Consider the following 22,334-nt stretch of genomic DNA (forward strand, 5'->3'; position numbering starts at 1 on the left):
ATATCTCTAGAAAGACATGTCAAATGCTTTACACACTCAATGTTTGCTACTGCAATAAAATATTTTTATTTGAATCACCTTGAGGATGTTCACAATCTAAAAAGCCTCAACAGTGATCAGTATTACTGTTAAGACAGAATTCTTAATTTCATATAATCTTAAATGGCTATGCAGATGTAACAACCCAACTATCTGAAATAAGAGAATTAAGGCATTTATTTGGAAATGGAATAATTTATATATAAATGCAATAAAGGTTTTTGGTTCTGAAAGGTTAGCGACCATCAATAAAATAGCCATTCTTGAGGACTCTTGACATTTTCCTACCTATGTAGTATTATTAATAGATGTACAGAAATTGCATCTAACCTAGCATTTGTGACATTAACTCATGAGTAAACACAGTAAACACAATAACAAGGGGAACCAAATTAATTTGTGATTAGCTGTTCTACAAATTATCAACTACAACATAGAATGTATTCAATGTGGAAAATGGAATTTAAAAAATAGTTAATATTCAACTGATTAGTAACATCCAATGCAAATGGCTACCATTAATAGTGATCCAGTAATTTTGCACCATATACCTAAATTGTACGTCAGGTCTGAGTAGTATTGTTTTGTGCTTTGCAAGTCTTCATAATCAAGATCCTGAATGGGAAAACCAAGAGGCAAGCTTATGTGCACTAGTAAAAATATTTTTATTTTCCAATATCCAGATGCTGCCCGTTACATTTTTCTGTACAAAACATCTGAAGCACCCATCTTTTTGCATCTGAGATTTGAAAACAGCATTTTTCTAAGTTTATCCTTTACTAAAATTAAAAGTAACTTATTTTAATGCACAAGAAATTTTCTCAGAAATATTTTTATCTCCATTTGTGATCAATTAATTCAATTTAAGATGTTGGAATGAAGAATTAAAAACATTAAAATGAGAGTCCAAAAACTATTATCTTCATAGCTCTGGCTCACCACACATTTTTGGAAGGGGCTTGTCTGCAAGAAATTTGAAGGAGAGTTCGCAAATTAATTTGGAAACTCAAAAATCTTGTAGTTATATGTAGAAATTAGTACAAAATAATTCCTAAAAAACAAAAAGCTTAAGAACTTGTGCTTTTTGATCAGCATTCTGTAAGGAATTTACTATTAAGTGCAATTGTCTTGAAATCACATTGCACATTTTCTGGCTACAACTACCTGCATAAACAAGTGATTTTGTGGCTTCTTATAACGTTGCTCTAAAATCTGTTGTACATCATGTGATCTCACTAAATAAAACAAACGTATACAATAAGCATCCCATTCTAGCTGAAACAATTTGATTAAATAATTATAGCCCTTATGTTTTCATTCAATTTTTTTTTACACAAGTTTCAGTCTTCAATCTTTTCCCCAGGCCCTACACTAATCTCTTTGTCGTTCAAGGAGATAATAATAAACACAGAATATGTATCCTGGGAATATGTAATTCTCTATTAGCTGACCAATTTTGGTAGCACAGTACATAGAGGTATATTGGCATTTGAATCAGACATTAGATTAGCTCTCAGTTTGTTTGCTACCCCAACAACTGGGGGTAATCTGGAATTTATCCCTGGGAAAGTGCTTGTATAGTGAGCAATCCGTTTGCCTGAACTTTTATCCACGCTGGGAGGCTTAGGTATTCGTTTACAAATCCAAGGATGTCTTAAAGCTTGGCTAGGAGTCATCCTTGCAGAAGGATCCCAATTAAGACATTCTTTTAAGAACTCTATAAACAAAGAGTCATCACAGCCTTTTAATGCTGTGGTCCAGTCCTTGTTGCCTGGAGCACTGCGCATTTTACCCCTTCGTGATCTGCTACCATTAAGAATAACTTTCCCATCTGCTTGAGTTGTTACACTGCAATAGCGAGGATGACCTTTGGAATTGATGAAGTTTTTGGCTCGCTTGGATTGGTCTAGCAATTTCTGTGGAGGCATTCCAAGGAGCTCCATCATACAAGCTAGCTGATCACCCTCATCTTCTCCTGGAAACAAAGGATAACCAGTCAGAAGTTCCACCAGAATACAGCCAAAACTCCACATATCTATGGGCATCCCATAGCGGCTTCCCAGGATAACTTCTGGGGCTCTGTAAAACCGAGATTGTATGTAAGTATAAACTCTTTGGTGCTCAAAACAACTAGATCCAAAATCAATTACTTTGATTCCACTTCGCCCTTGCTGTTTCAGAAGAATATTTTCAGGTTTTAAGTCGCAATGTATAATTTTGTTTCTGAATAGCCCCTCCAGACATTGTAATATTGAGTGAGCAAATTTACGTACAAGCTGCACACTGAAGCCTTGAAACTTATTTCTTTTGATCAGCTCATACAGATTCATGCTCAAGAGCTCAAAAGTCATACATATATGATTTCGAAAGGTAAAGCTTTCTAGCATGTGAATAACATTCATGCTGCCAGTTTTATCTTGCTTTTTGAGATGTTCCAAGATGCGTATTTCTTCTGCCGCTTGCCGGTGAAACCGTTTCTCATTGCGTACCATCTTTAGAGCCAAATGTTGGTGTTGTTTGTGATCAAACACTTTAGCTACTTGACCAAAGCTGCCTTTCCCAATTATTTTAAGTACTTCATATCGATACGCAAGATGGTCATGAGGTACATGAACATAGCTGCCTTGTTCATCATCATATCCAGCATTGTTGGGGCCACCAATAACTCCCTGTCTTTTCTTTGCATTTGGACCCACAAAATAGATTTCAGGAAAATTAAATATTTCTTGTTGCTCATAGGCTGTTAATTGCTGTTTATATTGCTTCAGTGCTTGCTCTGCAGACTGACAACCAGCTTTCTGTGCTTTTATAGAACTACCACTATTTTTGATGGTGCAGATACTATTAGCACTTTTATCTTTTACTGGAGTTGGAAATGACCTATCAGAGCCATTTATTCCAGTGGACTGCAGAGTACTGCTCCTTCTATTTCCAGAGTCTTCAAATAATTGCTCAACTTTGACTTGGCTCCCAGTCAAAGGATGATCCTTCATGGTGATTGTGCTTGGAATTACCTTTAAAGATGAAACAGAAAATCCTTAGCATTCACAAATTTAACATTTGGGAATAGCAAGAGTCATTTAACTTCAGAAGAAATATGTAGTAGTAAATGAATGTTTACATAAACCTGATATAGTAAAATTTGTATTAGCATGCACTAAAGTAGTTTTGCAATATCTACTCTTCAATCAGCACAGTAACAAGTAATGAAAGTGTAACTTGAAGCAACCAAGAACCTACAAATTATGATTTCACTAGCTCAAAAAAAGCAAATTGCAAAAAATACAAATAACTGCAGATTATGAATGAAATCTTTCCAAAAGGATTAAGACAGAATTGGTGAATAATTTGGTTACCAAAAATTCCGTATTGCTCTTAAATTAGTGCGTTCCCACCTCTCTTTAATCTTTTATGAAGGCAGTTTGTATGTTTTGTATTCTAGAATACTAACTCACTTTTGAGTCCTGAAAAGAGTTTTGTTCCACGCACACAAGGAACTAAATATTTTCCCTACAAAACTGCAAATCAAAAATAGTCAGAAAACATTAAAAAGTATTTATCTTAATTTGAAACAACTGTAACTTTGGATGCTCACTTCAGATTCTATTTCAGTCTAGGCAATGTGAGCAATAGATTCCCAAGTAATGCAATGAAGCAAAGCAATGTCCTATTCTAAAAACTAGTGCAGAGTAGATACCTTGCAAGTGCATTGAATGAATGAATGAAATGAGCCACTCTTACAAGGATTTGGTTAGGTAATTTTTATTCTGCAAAGTACACCTTGTTGAGTCCACAAGGCAGACTAGCATAAGTGTGACATACCTCATTGATTTTTGCAAGGCAACGGCAAGGTATTGTACTAATTTATGAAATAAGTGTAAGAAACCTTGATACATCTTCTAGTTTAAACTTAAACTTCAAAAAAATGAAACCAAGATTTGCAACCAAATAACAGCCTTTATATAAGTCTGGGGTAGCCAGTAAAGAATGCTATCTTCTTCAATTTCTATAGCAAATTTTTACTCCCCCAAACAGCAAATTAATAACTCTTTTGAAAAACTATTTGTATACCTTTTTCAATGAAATGCCAAAACAGTTACGACATTGGTTCAGAAAATGTAGTTTCAGGACACCAAGATCTGTATTTTACTGCTTAACTGCTATATCTGTTTGGAAAATACAGACAGTGTATTTTGAGACATACAACTTTCTTAGAAGTCACAGAAAATATGAGCCAGAGATTAGCATGTTAACAGATTCTTCAGTATCTATGGCTGAACTGAGCAGAAAGAAAGAGGAATGCTGTAAAATTTTGAATAAGATGGCCCCTTGCAGGATATTAATCCAGTCCAATCAGCAATTCTTTATTAATTCAGAGCAACTGGGTTTCAAAGACCTCTATTTTCAGAAACATTTGATCTCCTAATGGAAAAAGAATTCTGGGTGCAATTTTTGCATTTTGCAGATAAAAATAGAATAGCAATAGTCCAAACAGGAAATGAATCTGAACTGTAATTTTGTCCCACATGCAATACTTAGATAAAATATAAGCTAGAAAAAACTCTGGTTAAACATTACCAATCTATTCATATTTACATTACCAATCTATTTATATTTACTTTGAAGTAACACAGAATAATAAAAAACCAATTGGCAGTGAAAGAAGATATTCTGTAACTGACTAAATATAAAATGAAAGCAAAGTAACTAGAAATTAACTCACACACGGATAACGTTAGGGTTGCATGAACATGAGACTGTAGGATGCCTTAGACCAGGGGTATCAAACTTGTCGTCATGTGATGTATCATGACCTTTTCCCTTTGCTAAATTGGGGGTCGGCATGGCCAGTGTGTGATGCATCCGGCCCACAGGCTGCCAGTTTGAACACCCCTGCCTTAGACTAAACTATTTTAGAAATAAAACTAGAAGCACTTCTCACATCTGTTCTTTGGGTAGTGGAAAATTCAGCCTCTAAGCTATGCTCCATAAAAACTCTATGCAATAGCTTATCTTTTATAATAAAAAGCAAGTTTCTTGTTTTCATATGGCAGACAAAAAGATAGCCAACTGCCAAAAATATATATTTGCTTAGTGTCTTCGAAATTCAACAGACTTGACAAGAAAATGACATGTAATTACTTCTCCAATGGAATGCAGGAAGGCAGGCAGGTGCCACAAGAAGTGGTATGGAGTACATGTGAACAACTTGCAACCTCTTGCCAGCTTCCGCACTGACTGTTTGTGGAAAGCCAGCAAAGAAGGTCCCAAATGGTAATCATGGGAGTGTGGTACATTGCAACTGTCATAATAGCAAGTTAGTTGTCTAGTTCTCAAATCACAATGACATGACCCTGGGGACATTGCAATGGCTGCAACTTTGAGGACTGGTTGTAAGTCATTCTCGTTCAGCACTGTTGTAACTCTGAATAGATGCTGAATGAGTGGCTGTAGTCTGAGGACTACCCGTACAAACTTTAGGACATGCCTGTGAGCTTTTTATATTGCCTATCTATAGAGAAAACACGTCCATGTATATGGTATATGGTAAGTGGCAAATCTCTCGGTGATGTTTTCTTTCTATGATACACATATTATGCACAAAACCACCTCAATGATCTTCACTGAGTACGTAAATACAAGAAATCTGAATTATAAAGCTTGATGCATATAGATTCAGGCCTCTTTATATGATCATATATCGATACTACTAATAAAATCACTATATTACAGCTTGTCAATAATGCAATATTTACTCTATGAAATGTCTAAGGGCTTCAACTGACTTGATCCAATTTATAAGATTTGATGCACTGTATTTGCTTTTGAATCTCTTTGCCAAATTTAAATATCATTTCCCCCCTCTTAGTTATAAGCTTCTGAGAAGCAATTATGACATGCATGAAAGGATGCTAGAATTATAGAGGCCAAACTTTTCTTTCAATGATCAGTTATGCAACCATGTTTTGGTTTTGCTTGAATATTTTTGTTCCTTGAAAGTATTTGCAGAGCATCTTAGTTGTCACAATTGGACATAATTGCTGCAATCTAACCAGTCCTCTCTAACAAGCTGACAAGATACATAACTTTGATTAAGACATATATCATTTCTATGAAAACAATTGAAGTGACAGAAGACATTACTGTTTCCAAAAGAAACATTAGAAAATTCCTTTTTGTATTTTAAAAAACAAAACCAGTAAATTTCAGTCCAGTAATTAAACACTTAGCGAACTGACAGTAACTCTAAGAATATTGACTATGGAATGGTTATAGATACATAGAAGATGATATATAACTATCATAGAAACCCTTCTTTCTAGTAAAGAGATGCTCTTCAGTGCTTACTTTTTCTGCAAAGAAATATTTACTGACATTTTTCTAATTATTTTACCATAAAAAGTAATTACTATAACATTCAAAATGCAACTCTTTTCAAGTCTACCAATGAGAAAAAAAGCTACTCTTGCCACTTATACCCTCATATTGAGTAAATACAGTGGTTAAAATGACACAGGCATTAATTAATCCTAATATCTTGATGTTTACCAACAGGAAACATTTATCCTATAAATGTTGAAAAAAATGGCTTTCACTTTGTCAATTGAGTGGACAAGCCATAAAGAGGCAAGGAATATATATATTTAGATTAATGGTCTTGTACAATGAGAACTAGGATTGTGACATCTCTTAATTCAGATCATTTGTTTAATTATGTTATTATCTTACCTATATATGCCTATTGTTATCAGTCCATTTCCATTATGAAGAACACTAACCCTTATGCTAAGGGGGGGTGGAACCACTAAGGAAAGCAGAACAAAAGGAGGATGAGTCCCAGAAAAATCTATTTGCAAGGCTATATAGTATATAATATTTATGAAAAACAAGAAATCCCCACTGATACCGTGTTTCTCAGAAAATAAAGCTGGGCCTTATTATTTTTTGTTCCCCCCAAAAACGGCTAGGCCGCCTTTTCGGGGGTGACTTAATTCCCCCCCCCCCCACATGCACCCTCGCCTAGAGCACCCTGCAGGCAGCCATGCCTCGCCACCAGCTCCTAATGGCCAATCATGGCGGAGCACGACAACTCCCTACCCTGCAGAGCTCCTTTGTTGCAGACCCAGGTATGGTGCTGGCTGCAGCGGGCGGGCGGCGGCAGCATGTCGGCCTCGGCAGGGCACTTTGTGTTACTATGATGTTATTAAGAGGTCCTCATTTAGAGACAATGGTTGTTATACAAAGCAGTTGCTAAGTGAAACCACGACTTTGCTTATAATCTTATTTCAGCTTTCCTTTGCTTTACAGACCTACAAAGGTCATAAATCCTAGGATTGGTTGCAAAGTTACTTTTGAATCATTAACTGAAAATGGTTGCTCTATGAGACAATTGTTAAATGAGAACTACCAATAACATTTTTAATCATGCTGAATGGTTGGAAAAGATAGTACAGACACAATATTTAACGATCGCCTTCTGCTGATATAGATGTACTTGTTAGGGTTATGCAGTGGTTCAGGCTGTATTTGGAAGAAGTTCCTTAATGTACAAGAGTGAATGCAGCATCTCTGTGCAGCTTGTTAAAGCAGCCATGAGATCCTGGAAACAAATGTACACATAGCCACCACATTTGCACAATAAAGCAGCTATTTGGAATCAAATCAGAAGCACTGCATAAACTTAGTATTAATATTCTGGTTTGTTAAAGCATCTAGTTTGTGTTATCCCAGCAGTAACAAAACTCAAAAAGCAGGAAAATTACTTACATTAGATCTCCCTAGTGAAGGAAAAGCAGAAGGGGTGCATTCTTCATTTGTAGGTTCTGGATATCTAATCTGATCTATTCTCATATAAGAGTCATATAAGCCATCTCCAAACCTGGCTGAAAATAACAAAATGATCAGTAAAAATGAACATAAATTCATACAAGCATTATTTTAAATTATAGGAACAATCCTAAACTCTTACTGGAATCCTCCAACAAACTCCAAAGTCCAGATGATGTGGCTGCAGGTAATTAGAAGGAGCACCATTTGATTTCCCCCCTTTTTTCATAAAAAGGGAAAAAACTAAAATGAGCATTGTGCATGTACAATTCTTTTTTGTTTGTTTGTGTAATAACAAGGGACAGGAATATTAGTATTTAGTAGATTTTCACTTTGCCTAATCTGTCCTCCTACAATCACTTTTGGGAGGTACTATACTCAGGACTGTCTTAGAAGCCAGCAACGTAAGTCTGTCCAATATTGATTCTTTTCTGTCTTGCGAAGAGAAAACCAACAATTCTTGTAGATTATTGCAATGCTCCCAAGTAATATGGGACTCCACCATTAAATTGCTCAGAATACCACAACCTCTATTTATGAACATAGAATCATGAGTTAGTGATCAATTTGAAAAAAATCATCTCAGCAATATCTGCTAAAGAAAATATATAGGTGATAGGATATATCTATGATTTGAAATTGGATTTCTTTGAAAGTAAACTAAGCTGCAATTGTCCGCAGCAATCATGAATCAGTGTCTGTTGACTAAATTAGGAAAATTACAGCTTCAAAAATAGTTTGAAACTCAAGACACTTAATACTGACTCCTTAAAACAATAAACTTACTGAAACTTAATACAGTAAGTATATCCATCACATAATTATCCATCCAGTTATAATTCTGCATAGGCTTGCCTGGAAATAACTCTAAAGTAGTCCTACCATACCCATGGCTTGATGGGCTTTTATTTCCCCTGGAATAAAAATAGCTTGCCTTCAACATTAGCCAACTAGGAACATGAAGGACATTGACTTGGCCACATTTATGACTTGCCTGAATTCATCCAGCTGGACACTGTAAGACAAAGAATACTGAACCAGAGAGGCTACTAGCATGAACCCAGCAACGTTCTTATGTTCCCATTGTTTGCTTCAATGTAATAATGCATTGAATAGCTATATTATTTTGCCTTGTTCTGATCTGTTGAGTAATGCTCAACAAGTAATGCTCCAACCAAGTAAAGCTGAAAATTTCACTCCATGACTTCGCTTATTTACAAATGTTTGTAGTGCAAACAGAATCTGGCAGAAATTAACAAATGTTGTGTTTTGTTTCTGAAACTGTTATTTTAAAAAGTTCTATTAAGTACTCCAAAATTTTAAAACTGCCTCTAACATGAAAAAGGAAGAGTTCCCGAGCTTTCTCTTGCTTAATCACAGATTTAAAATAAAACTTGGATTACAAACAAGTAAATAAACATTTATGGTAATTACTGCTGACTGGAAGGAATGCTCCTTGCCTTCCAGTTAACAGTTTAAAAAAAAAACATGAAGCAGGAGCCAGCTAAGTTATTACCAAAGGAAAAATCTCTAAAAATTTCCTTATGCGTTGTTTGGCAGTGAGTTGAAATAATCTGGCCTGCTTCTCGAATCACAGCGTACACCGAATATTTCTAGTAACCTAGACCATTTTGGCTCCAACAGTTACTGTACTTCATTTCTACCGTTACACACGTGAACAGTTAAAAAAAAAAAGGCAAGCGTTACAACATCCCAAAACAATAAAAACCAACGTGGTTTCTACGGTGGGGGCCATCGAAAGGAGCACCAACTCCTTCTAATTGAGGCTCCCTTGTCCGTTACCGTTGGAAGGGTTTTTTTTTGGGGGGGGGCAGTATTGTTCATGTGATATCGGTCTCTCGAGGAAATGGTGCTAAAGATGTTTCTCGAGCCTCTCTGGTCTACATTTTTGCCCACTATCCCCAATTGAAAAAATACAGTACAGGCGCCGGGCTACGGTGCAAGTCCCATGCGCCATCCTCCCGCCACGAATTCGGCAACCCGGCCGTTTTTCTCGCTCCGATCGTCCCTTTTCCCCACGTGGTCCCACCGCCGCCTCCTACAAAAGTTCCAGCCCTTCCTGCGAAGGACACGTGCGGGTCGTAGCCCTGGCTCCTCTTCCTCCCACCAAGGGGCAGGGTGACCCCCGCCCTTAACTCTACACCCGATTCCCTCAAACGCGCTTCCCGTTCCCAGACCACCTCCACGACCCTGTGCCTGGGATGGGCAGGCTGGCAAAGGATGGGCAGGAAAGGCTTGGCTCTAAAGGAAACAAGGGCTCCTTGGTGCTGTCTGAGCTTCTTGCAGGCGTTTCGTTGCTGTTTCATTACTCAGGGAGGAAACGGCACTCTTCCTTTTACAAGCCCCCTCCTGCGCGGCACCAGCGATCTCCCACCAGCACACCAGCCACACCAAAATTCACTTCTGGTAAAAAGAGGCCTCGTCTCTGCAAAGACACGCAAAACGGCTGAGTGTCTGGAAAGCAGGAAGCCGGACAGCCCCAAGGCCCAGCCACGAAAAGCCCCGGAGGAGGGAAGGACCTACGCCCGCAAGGAACAGAAAGGGGGTCCAAGGAGAAGACCCAAGGAGCCCCCTTAAGCTTCCCCCATTACCTGCCGAGAGGGGATCTTCCGACTTCCTGCTCAGCAGCATTATAACGAGCAGGATACCGGAGGAAAAGCCCGTGGGCCGTACGCCCCATCACCGTGTACCGGCCTGCCCGGTCCCCAGATTCCCCCTGCCGCTTGTTCTAGTATCGGAGGTTGTCGTCGAGCAGGCAGGGACGTGGTAGCGCTGAAAGCGCGGTTGCTAAGGGAACGTCTGCTTGGGTCGTTGTGCGCTTGCGCGGTGGGGGAGGGGCTGAAGCGTAGGGGAACAACGCTCTCCCCCCCCCCAAACATTTATTCAGCGACCGAAGTACAATGTGCTTGAGCCAAAGCGACTTTATACAAAGTGTACAAAGCATAGGGATCTGTATTTATTTTGCCTGAAGACAATAGGAGACCTTCCTATCTTCTTAAAGATGCCGTTGTAAAAGAATACTTTGTGAATTGGTACCCGAGAGAAAGCCCGTCGAAATAAATTAGCATTAACTTCATAAAGACTAGGGACGTGTATGTGAGCTGTGCTTTCTAGGACTTGATGTACTTGATCTGTTGCAAATTGTCACATATTTATGATTCCACAAAACTCTTAGCTTTGCTGGAACAGCCAAATCCTGCTACTGCACTCTGGAAAAAATATATAAATCTAAACGCTAATGATTTTAAAACACTGCTTTTGTATAAGGAAATGCTTGAGAAAGTGAGGGTGGAGAGACATTGAAAAACATATCAAGAAAATTGGATGGAATGGATTGAGAAACAGTAACAACTTCCATTAAGCCTTTCTCCCATTTTTCCAACTTGCCTTTTCAGCAATTATACATCCATTTTTCCCTTAAAACAGGAATGAGCGAATTAGGTTGAATTCCACTTCCCGTTAGCCCTCTCCAGTGTGACCAAAAATATTGTACTTCATGATAATTAATCTAGTTCAGCAATCCCTGGGATTGCTGCCTCAAAAGACCTGGAATGGTGAAATGTTTTTGTTCTGATCTCCAAAAGGCTGAGAAATCACAAGAAACAAAGGCAGTATCTTCAAACACTCTTCAGTTTTCCTTTGATGCACAAACTCCATACATTCTTGTGATAGAACATTGCCTTGGGCTAAGTTTGTCTGGCTAATTTTATTTAGTACCTTGCTTGTACCTTACTTGCCCTGTTTGATGGCCAAAGAATATGATTTATATGAGAATATATATGAGAATATGATATATAATGAAATGTTTGGAAACCAACCCACAAGCTAGGAGAATGAACCTTCACTCTCAATGTCCCAAAGATGCTTTTCCAGGGAACGACTTTTGCCTCCTGAAAAAGTACCTTTGGGACAACCATGACCTGGATGACTGAGAATCTCTACAGACTTTACCCTCAATATGATTCTGGAATATATTCTGGAATATATAGACATGTTAATAAGGATATAATCTTCGGGCATAATTTTGGCTTGATAAATTTTATTTTGGAATTTGGAGGTTCTCAAGAACAAGAATTATTAAATTACTTGTGATTATTTTTATTTGGTGTGAAGAGTCATTGTCATTTGGGGGAGAGGGATTGTTTTCTATAAATCCTTACCTTGAAAGTATAGAGTTTCATATGTATCATAAGCTCCATTTGTGTCTTCTTTTTAGTCTGCAATGAAGGAAAAACCTAACCATTAAATTTCTCAGAGCTTCCTTGGGTATCACGTTTCTTCCTCTTGGAGAACTCCCAATGGGATATATTTTTTAAAAAAATATTATTCTGTATGTAGATTTTTAAAAATAGTTCGTACTAAAGTTCCTTCTTAATTTAGGGCAGTCTTGATCTCAACTGGGCCATTATATATTTTGTTTACAGTAAGAAGGGGTTACACATATGTGCATAAAATGTAGTTTTAAAATTCATTCCAAGAAGATTGGGATGAATTGGATCAAGAACATATGATTCCAAGCCATATTTAATCTAGCCCCTAAAGCAGGGGTGGGCAAACTTTTGGCTCGGGGGCGCATTGACTTTTAAAATTTGACAGACGGGCCGGGTCAGCACAAGATTTTGGGAATCGCCCCCTTCTCCCCCTCTTCTCCTCCTTCCTCCCCTCGGAGGCCCTCTGAGTCAGGAGTTGCTACCGCCGGTGCGCTCCGCGTGGCTCCAGTCCCGCTTGCCTCGGGAAGGAAAGGCAAAAAGGAAGAGCCGCGGCGGTGCTTTGCAACGGAGCAGCGGCACCGGAGGCTCAGGCTCAGCGGCTCCTGGTTTTGCCTTTTCCTTCCCAAGGCAACGCGGGACTGGAGCCGCACGAGCTGCGCCGGCGGTAGCAACTCCTGACAGCCCCAGCCGGACACCTGAGCAGAGCCCGGGCGAAACTGCCTCTTGGTGCTGCCGGAGCACCGCCGGGTCGCCTCCTCCAAGCAGCCTGCCCGCCCACCAGGCTTCCCTCTGCCGCGTGGCTGGGCCAGGCGCAAGCGCCCGCAAGTTAAAAGGAAGCCGAAAGTTGCTGGGAAGTTGCTCGGGTGCTGGGAGCAGGCTTTAAAGTGCCGCCAAGCAAAGTTTAAGCCTGGAAGCCCGGAACCGAGCAACTTCTCAGCAACTTTCGGCTTCCTTTAACTCGCGGGCGCTCACGCCTGGCCCCGAGCTGCGCGGTGGAAGGGAAGCCCGGCGGGCAGGCGGGCGGGCTGCTTGGAGGAGGCTCGGGCTTCCTCCGCCAGGCGCGAGCGCCCGCGAGTTAAAACAAAGCCGAAAGTTGCTGGGAAGTTGCTCCGTTTCCAGGGCTTTGCAGCAAAGTTTGCAGGCTGGAGTGTCTTCCGCCAAGAGGCGGAAGGGTTCGCCGGCGGAGCGGTGGGCTGCTTAAACTTTGCTCAGGCGGCACTTAAAGCCTGCTCCCAGCACCGAGCAACTTCCAGCAACTTTCGGCTTCGTTTTACTCACGGGCGCTCGTGCCTCGCCCGAGCCGCACGGTGGAGGGGAAGCCCGCGAGCGCCGGGTCGCCTCCTCCAAGCAGCCCGCCTGCCCGCCCGTCCGCCTGGCTTCCCCTCGCGGCGCGGCTCAGGGCCAGGCACGAGCGCCCGCAAGTTAAAATGAAGCCGAAAGTTGCTGGAAGTTGCTCGGTGCTGGGAGCAGGCTTTTAAAGTGCCACCCGAGCAAAGTTTAAGCAGCCCGCCCCGCCCGCCAGGCGGAACCCTTCCCGCTCCTCGGCGGGAAGACGCTCCAGCCTGCAAACTTTGCCTTTGCAAAGCCCTGGAAAACAGAGCAACTTCCCAGCAACTTTCGGGCTTCGTTTAACTCGCATGGCGCCGCGCCTGGCGGAGGGGAAGCCCGGAGCCTCCTCAAGCAGCCTGCCCGCCCGCCGGCTTCCTTCCGCCCGCACGGCTCGGGCTAGGCGTGAGCGCCCGCGAGTTAAAACAAAGCCGAAAGTTGCTGGAAGTTGCTCGGGTGCTGGGAGCAGGTTTTTAAAGTGCCACCCGAGCAAAGTTTAAGCAGCCCGCCCGCCCGCCGGGTGGGACCCTTCCCGCTCCTCGGTGGGAAGACGCTCCAGCCTGGAAACTTTACCTTTGAAAAGCCCTGGAAAACGGAGCAACTTCCCAGCAACTTTCGGCTCGTTTAACTCGTGGGCGCTCACGCCTGGCGGAGGGGAAGCCCGGAGCCTCCTCCAAGCAGCCTGCCTGCCCGCCCGCCGGGCTTCCTTCTGCCGTGCGGCTCGGGGCCAGGCGCGAGCGCCCGCGAGTTAAAACGAAGCCGAAAGTTGCTGGGAAGTTGCTCGCGTGCTGGGAGCAGGCTTTAAAGTGCCACCCGAGCAGGACCGCCGAGCCGGGAAACAGGGCACCAAGGCAGGGCAAAGCTCCACCAGCAGCGGCCTAGCTTTAGGTGGCTCCAAGCAGCCCGCCCGCCCGCCGGGTGGAACCCTTCCCGCTCCTCGGTGGGAAGACGCTTCAGCCTGCAAGCTTTGCCTTTGCAAAGTTTAAGCCTGGAAGCCCCGGAAAAAAAGGGGATCGGCGGGGACTCACCTTCGGAGAGGTCACACTCGAAGGTGATTTCGAACTCCCAGCCGAGGCCTTTGCAAATTTCTTTTCTTTCCTACCCCTAGATCGCTCCGCACTGTTTTGCAGCTTTGGGGCCACGCGGCACAGGGCAATTATGCCACGCCCAGCGACTTTTTTCAGGGGCGGGCGGATTGGACAGACCAATGGCAGCGATTTTTTTTTCAGGGCGGGCCGCATTGGACAGACCAACGGGCCGGATGTGGCCGCGGGCCGTAGTTTGCCCACCCCTGCCCTAAAGTCATTAAACTACACTCCACAACCAGTCTAATCCTCTAGAGTTAAACTCTACTGACTTTAATGGAATTTACATCCAAAATAATGTGTACAAGGCTACAGGTCTAAATTATGTTTAGAATAATTTAACTCTGACAAGGTAGATCTTGTGACATAAAGGGTATCTGTATGTATTGTGTGTGAATAAACACTGCTCAAAAAAATAAAGGGAACACTTAAACAACACAATGTAACTCCAAGTCAATCACACTTCTGTGAAATCAAACTGTCCACTTAAGTAGCAACACTGATTGACAATCAATTTCACATGCTGTTGTGCAAATGGAATAGACAACAGGTGGAAAGCATAGGCAGTTAGCAAGACATCCCCAATAAAGGAGTGGTTCTGCAGGTGGTGACCACAGACCACTTCTCAGTTCCTATGCTTTCTGGCTGATGGTTTGGTCACTTTTGAATGCTGGCGGTGCTTTCACTCTAGTGGTAGCATGAGTTGGAGTCTACAACCCACACAAGTGGCTCAGGTAGTGCAGCTCATCCAGGATGGCACATCAATGCGAGCTGTGGCAAGAAGGTTTGCTGTGTCTGTCAGCGTAGTGTCCAGAGCATGGAGGCGCTACCAGGAGACAGGCCAGTACATCAGGAGACATGGAGGAGGCCATAGGAGGGCAACAACCCAGCATCAGGACCGCTACTGCCGCCTTTGTGCAAAGAGGGACAGGAGGAGCACTGCCAGAGCGCTGCAAAATGACCTCCAGTGGGCCACAAATGTGCATGTGGCTGCTCAAACGGTCAGGGTGGTATGAGGGCCCGATGTCCACAGGTGGGGCTTGTGCTTACAGTCCAACACCGTGCAGGACGTTTGGTATTTGCCAGAGAACACCAAGAGTGGCAAATTCCCCACTGGCACCCTGTGCTCTTCACAGATGAAAGCAGGTTCACACTGAGCACATGTGACAGGGTCTGGAGACGCTGTGGAGAACATTCTGCTGCCTGCAACATCCTCCAGCATGACCGGTTTGGCAGTGGGTCAATAATGGTGTGGGGGGACATTTCTTTAGGGGGCCGCACAGCCCTCCATGTGCTCACCAGAGGTAGCCTGATTGCCATTAGGTACCGAGATGAGATCCTCAGACCCCTTGTGAGACCATAGGCTGATGCGGTTGGCCCTGGGTTCCTCCTAATGCAAGACAATGCTAGACCTCATGTGGCTGGAGTGTGTCAGCAGTTCCTGCAAGACGAAGGCATTGATGCTATGGACTGGCCCGCCCGTTCCTCATACCTGAATCCAATTGAGCACATCTGAGTCATCATGTCTCGCTCCATCCACCAATGCCACATTGCACCACAGACTGTCCAGGAGTTGGGGGATGCTTTAGTCCAGGTGTGGGAGGAGATCCCTCAGGAGACCATCCGCCACCTCATCAGCATGCCCAGGCGTTGTAGGGAGGTCATAGAGACACATGGAGGCCACACACACTACTGAGCCTCATTTTGACTTGTTTTAAGGACATTACATCAAAGTTGGATCAGCCTGTAGTGTTTTTTTCCACTTTAATTTTGAGTGTAACTCCAAATCCAGACCTCTATGGGTTGCTAAATTTGATTTCCATTGATAATTTTTGTGTGATTTTGTTGTCAGCACATTCAACTATGTAATGAACAAAGTATTTAATGAGAATATTTCATTCATTCAGATCTAGGATGTCTTATTTTTGTGTTCCCTTTATTTTTTTTGAGCAGTGTATAATGCTTGACCTAAGTTAGGTTATGGCCTTTTTAGCACCATCCCTACAGCCAAAATTGGCAACTAAGTACATCCAGTGGTTCATTTTTCACTTATCCTTTAAAAATGTAGCCCTTAAATGTGTTAAACTTCTAATAAATTAAAGACACTGGCTTTTAAAAGCCAAGCCATCCTGACCCTCTCCCATTGATAATAATCCCATGTCTCTGCAACACACAAAGACCAAAAACAATCTTGAAGAAAAGAAACGTAGTCCTCAGCTCCCAAACAGTTGTCCTTCCTGGTTCTGGGCTTAGGATAGAAGGACTGGAATGTGTTGGTGCATTTCTGGATGCTTTACAGTAAATTAGCAAGGAGATTTAACACCAAATTCATTAATAACAAAAATATCAAAAGAACAATTTTCCTTTCTAAATGAGAATACTGAACATAGAACATTTGAGGAAAATTTAAGACTCAAGATTTTAAATTGTCCTTTAAATCGAGGCAAAGAGGCAGCCTGTTTCCTTAATGTGAGTAATGCACATATGCACATGGAAAACCATTGTTTTATATCTAAACAAACAGCCTTGGCCCCTTCTGCCTGCCCATTTCCACATCTAGACTCTACTGATTAACAGGCTATAAATAGCAATTCAGTTATTTCTGTCAGTAAAACTATATATAGTCTTATATAGGAAGCAAGACTTTAATGCTTCGAACACCCTGTCAACAAAAAGAATTCTCACGTGATGCTTTTTTATAATAAAAGCTTAAACATTTGGGAAATACTATTTATTGGGGTTTTTCCTATATTAAACTGTTTTATACAGTTGCCTTTTTTATTAGGGAATTGGTTGTGCCTCAAGGGCAGATTAACAGTTGTGTTCTTTAGAGCCATCTGGTGCTATTAACAAGTATCACAGAACGTACATGCTATTTTACCAAGAAAAAACAAAATATTTTTTTAAAAAGATCATTCTGCAGATCCTTAATTATGGAATTTCTTTTCTTTTAATATTTTGAGCTACTGCCCAAAATTTTTTATTTCAATCTACACATACATAACAATACTTTAACAGTGTGGCATCAATATATCATACATTTTAGTATAGGCAAAATTAATAATACCAATCATGTCTCTCAATGCTTGTATTCACATTAAATCACAATCCTACAATGCTTATTTTCAACCTTTCAATACTCTCTCCAAATGCCTACCACCATATCAATTAAACATACCTATTTTTAAAAAAAAATAAAGAATTCTCATTTGGCAAGCAGTGCAGTTCCAGGTTTCACATCTCAATACAAATATGACCATAATTACCTATTCATTTTATTTGTTTAATTTCATATTCCATCATCCTTATTATTATTAAATATTAAGCTTATCTTATCCAATTCCAATTCATGTTATATCTTTCCATTTCTCTAAGTATGTTCTCCTATTCTTATTTTACAATGTTATTTAAAATTCTCATCTCATTTCTATATTCATTTATTCAATTCCAATTCATGTTATATCTCTTTCCATTTTTCTTAGTATATTCTCCTATCTTATGTTACAATGTTATCTAGAATTCTCATCTCATTTCTATATTCATTTCTCATTTTACTTTTCCCTGTCACATTTGTCATTTTATCCATCCTTATCTATGAATATAATTGTCCCCTTTGGTTAATAATTTGAGCTAACCACCTTCATTCTATCTTAATATCAATCTCCCTATTTGATATATAACACACATATATTTTCCTCAGATTCTGCATTACATTTTAATACCTTATAAATCATCTATACATTATAAAATACTTTTCTATTTTCAATATATTCTTATACAACACATCATATTACCTTGCGGAATCAATTATGGAATTTCTTGAAGCAGTGTTATTACTGAATTTTAATATTTTTTATCTTTTATCATTTCATAAGAAACAATACTGGACATATCTGTGTCACAGGATGATTCATTGACACTACAATATGTGAATCATGTCCAGGTGTTTTTGTCTTAAGTATTTTCATATTTGTTCATTGAGAATGTAATTGTGATGTGTTTTTTAGTATTTTTACCATAGGCTAAATAAATGTCTTTCTTAGACTTGGGGCTGTACTACCGGTATATCTAATACTGTATCCATTTTCTTTGCTTCTGTGGTGAGAAGTTTAATTGCATTCAAATGTATATTGTAGAAAATCTTTGCTGTTGAATGAATGCTTTAGGTATCTCCTAAGTGCCACAGAATTTCTCCAAATGTAATTAACTCCACTAAAACAGTGACTTTCTGTAACTTCCAAAGAGTATTTCTTACTTTGCAGTGATAATAACATTCTTTTTTAAAATGCATTATTATGACTCCCTGCAGGGAATTACAATGTTGTGAAAGTGATTATTATTATCCTGATAAAGTTCTCTATTCCCTTTCTAGAACTAAAATCATTTATGGTTTTTGGAAGAATATTTTTTTTTCTTGGAGGCATGCTTTTAGTGTAAAGTGAGCTTTTTAAATAATGTGAATTCCTCATTAATTACTTTAGTCCACCTCTTTTTAAATGCTTTGCTTGATTCAGGAGCCAGAGCACAAAGATTATTTATTATTATTAATTTATTTACCTGATAAATATAAACACTAACATAACATTCTTTAGAAAAAGCAATAGGTAAAAACATATCCAAAATAAGGGGGCATACATACATACATACATTATGGAGTGAGAGTTTATAAATCTTATAAGTGAAATAACATTCAAGGTGTTATGTCCTTTAAAGTCTTACATTGCATGGGGCCAGATTATCTATGGAACCATCTTTGCCGCATTACATCAGCCCATTCACCCAGGCAGGGAAGGTATGTTGCAGATGCCATCAATTAAAGAATTCTGACTGATAGGGTCCAAGAAGAGAACTTTCTCTGGCGTTGCTCCCACCCTCTGGAACAGTCTCCCCTGCCACAGAAGTGAAGCGGGCCCCCATTCTCCTGCCTTTTGGAAATGTTTGAAAACATGGGCTCTGCTGTTTTGCTTGAGGCAAAACAGCACACAGCTATGGGACTGGGTAGTGTTCAGAAGGCCCTCTCCCTATCTTTTAATTCACTTTAATGTTCAATTCTAACCATCTTTCCTTTTTAAAAAAATTATATATAGTGTTCATATTTTAATATTTTATTTGTATGCTGCCCAGAGTCCCCCTGTGAGGGAGCTACATGGTTTCTAAATGTGATATTTTTTTCAGAATTTCCATTTATATGTGTTTTCATTTTTTCTTCCATTCAATCATGTCCAATTCTCAAAGACTGCCTGGATAAGTCCCTGCACTTTTCTTGACAAAGCTTTTCAAAAATGGCTTGCCAATCACTCCTTCTTAGACTGAGAGAAAGTGACTGGCCCAAAGTCATCCAGCTGACTTCATGCCCAAGAGGGGATCAGAACTCACAGTCTCCGGATTTCTAGCCTGAACCATGACTCCAAACTGGTTCTCACAGGTGTTCTTATAAAGCTGTTAATCCAAAATATCACAAATCTTTCTAATTATTGTGCAACAGATTGTAAAATTATATTGCTTTATCTCCACAAGTACATTCTTTGAAAATTCGCATATTTATTTCAATTACCGTGTCATTCTAATTCCAAGCAAAACCCAATTACAAAGATGGATTCAGACTGAAACTAATTAAATTATCTTCATTATGATGTGATCAGGATTATATTAATGATTCATCTGGGCAGCATGCAATAGATAATGATCTAATAAGACCTGACACTCCTAAGTTAATATTGAATTTTACAGTACTAGTATTAATTTTCAAAACCAGAAAGTAGTTTATGCAAAGCGTTTTCTTTCCAGTAGGTCATACCCTAGAATCAACCATACAGTCCTGTTCTTTCCTCTCATCCTTTGAAATATGTTTGATGAGTACAAGAGATATAGCCAACAGCCATTTTGCAGGGAGCAAATAACAAAGCTATCAGAAACTTTATTGGGTTAATCAAAGAAATTATCTTTTTCCACTTTTGAATATGGATTCTCTAATACCCTGAAATCATTTATTATGGTTAGTACTGTTTTATTGTGCTTTGATGTGGTTGCCCTTTCTATTATCTAAAGATGGTTGGAAAGGTATAACATGCAATTTAAGTAAATACTAATCAAATGTTTATGCTAGATGCAGATGGTTCAGTATATTTGCAGGACAGCACTGTGCTTTTTGTGTGCATATATGTATGCGCACACGTTCAGTTAGTCTACACACCTGGCAATTAGTTGGACTAGTCTTTGCAAGGGTTTTTTGGAAAAATTTCAAAAATCTTCATTTTGCCGCTATCTTTTTAGGACTGAGAACGAATGAATGGCCGAAAGCCACCCAGCTGGTTTTGTAACAAAATTGTGACTACAACTTAGGATCCTTCCAATTTGTTAAGTCCCTATCTTTTATATGCTATTTCTATTCCACATGTATCTTGTGCTACTATCTGAAGACTTAGATTTTTGAGGTTCATGGGATCTGGAATCTAGTACTGCCATTGGATGCTTGGGTAATTGCTTCATATCTCATTGCACTTTAGAGTGTTTCAAACATCCTAGGACTGCCTAGAGAAATAAAAAATTAATACCCCTGTTATCACTAGTCTATAAGTAACTTACATAATTTTTTTTCAGGGAATGTTTTCCTTTGGATAGTGAGATGGTGGCAAATGTAATTAATAAATAAATAAATTTTCTAACATTGCTATCAAATAGTATGATGAGGAATGACTGCATAACATATTGAACCAGGCTCCAAAATAACAACTAATCTTCTAAAAATTAATTGGGTTCACTCAGTCCACTCAGAATATTTAGTTTAGTTTGTAAATTAGGGTAAACAAATTTAGAATTATATATGGGCTGTCATTGTAGCTTGTGACAAATACAGTTGAAATCACTAACTTAGGATAATCTTATCTATTTATAGGACTGCTCAATCAAAAAGAAACTTTAAGGCAGTCGTGTGAATACCAAACCCTGAATAAAATACTCAAATAAATCGAAATCCTTCTTACTGTCTAAATGCAAGCTTAATAATAGTAATATAAAGATAGGTGGATAAAAATGCCAAATCTAAATAATTGATTATGTGACCATCTGTTATAATAATAACACATTAATATGCTGCCCAGTGCCCAACTCTCACCGATTCTGGGCAGCATATAAATTTAATAAAATTATCAACTACTACTACTATTTGGACAAATGGTTCAACACATTTCATTGACATTCTGGTGATCTAAATTTCTGATGATGTACAAATAATGTCTGGTCCGTAAGCCAGTTTGGTCTAATGGTTTCTACATTACAACTTACAAGTTCAAGTCCTGCCTTAGCCATAAAAGCCAGCTGGGTCACTTTGGGACAGTAATTCACTTCCAACCTAATCCATCTCACAGTTATTGTGGGGAAAATAGGAGGAGGAATATTTGCCGCCTTGAGTCGTTTGTAAAAATAATAGAAGCAGGATATATGTACATTTATATAAAAAATATCAAATATAATACACCCATATATTATTGTTATATTACATTATATTGGTTATAATAAATATATATACACACATATACATATATACATGCATATATGCATATATGCACATATATAATAAATATAAATATAGTATAGCATAATATATGTGTTCTCAGATTCTCACTGAAGTAAAGCTTAATCCTCCTTAGTTGCTTCAAACAGGTCATGACATAAGTTTCTCCTACCAATTTCAGCAGAATTAAACGGCAGCGATTCCAGAGACTCGTCTCGACTCCTACTCCATTGAAACAGGGTAGCCGAAGGCTAAGCAAATTGGACTCCGCCGGAAGTGTAGCCGATTCTACTGCGGCATCTTTGCTGCTGA

The 22,334-nt window shown here is 39.8% G+C and overlaps 1 protein-coding gene across 14 annotated transcripts; it reads right to left on the reverse strand.

Moving 5' to 3' along the window:
* Nucleotides 1-299: 299 nt before the first annotated feature.
* DYRK3 (dual specificity tyrosine phosphorylation regulated kinase 3) lies at nt 300-22,332 on the reverse strand. Of its 14 annotated transcripts, XM_087959633.1 has the most exons (6): nt 22,195-22,329; nt 12,048-12,104; nt 7,807-7,922; nt 6,769-6,844; nt 4,111-4,205; nt 300-3,053 (listed from the first exon to the last, which is right to left on the reverse strand). In XM_087959633.1, exon 6 carries the CDS (start codon nt 3,030-3,032, stop codon nt 1,482-1,484), a length of 1,551 nt encoding a protein of 516 aa, XP_087815759.1. In that variant the 5' UTR covers nt 3,033-3,053; nt 4,111-4,205; nt 6,769-6,844; nt 7,807-7,922; nt 12,048-12,104; nt 22,195-22,329; the 3' UTR covers nt 300-1,481. The 14 variants fall into 14 exon arrangements, with proteins under 14 accessions (XP_087815759.1, XP_087815758.1, XP_087815761.1 ...); XM_087959632.1 differs by lacking the exon at nt 6,769-6,844; XM_087959635.1 differs by lacking the exon at nt 12,048-12,104 and having other exon boundaries at nt 22,195-22,295.
* Between the last annotated feature and the right edge of the window lie 2 nt (nt 22,333-22,334).

The sequence above is a fragment of the Notechis scutatus genome, chromosome 3 (assembly GCF_049901735.1).
Source record: "Notechis scutatus isolate UNSWTSFEM ecotype Mainland chromosome 3, rNotScu1.2, whole genome shotgun sequence".
Classification (NCBI taxonomy): Eukaryota; Metazoa; Chordata; class Lepidosauria; order Squamata; family Elapidae; genus Notechis; species Notechis scutatus.

Coding starts and splice junctions, on each gene's coding strand:
- DYRK3 (XM_026676775.2), bottom strand. CDS start 10,567: ATGGGGCGTACGGCCCACGGGCTTTTCCTCCGGTATCCTGCTCGTTAT. Junction 7,919..10,478: donor GGAAGATCCCCTCTCGGCAG/GTAATGGGGGAA, acceptor ATTTTCAGCCAG/GTTTGGAGATGGCTTATATG. Junction 3,054..7,806: donor CTTCACTAGGGAGATCTAAT/GTAAGTAATTTT, acceptor TCATCTTTAAAG/GTAATTCCAAGCACAATCAC.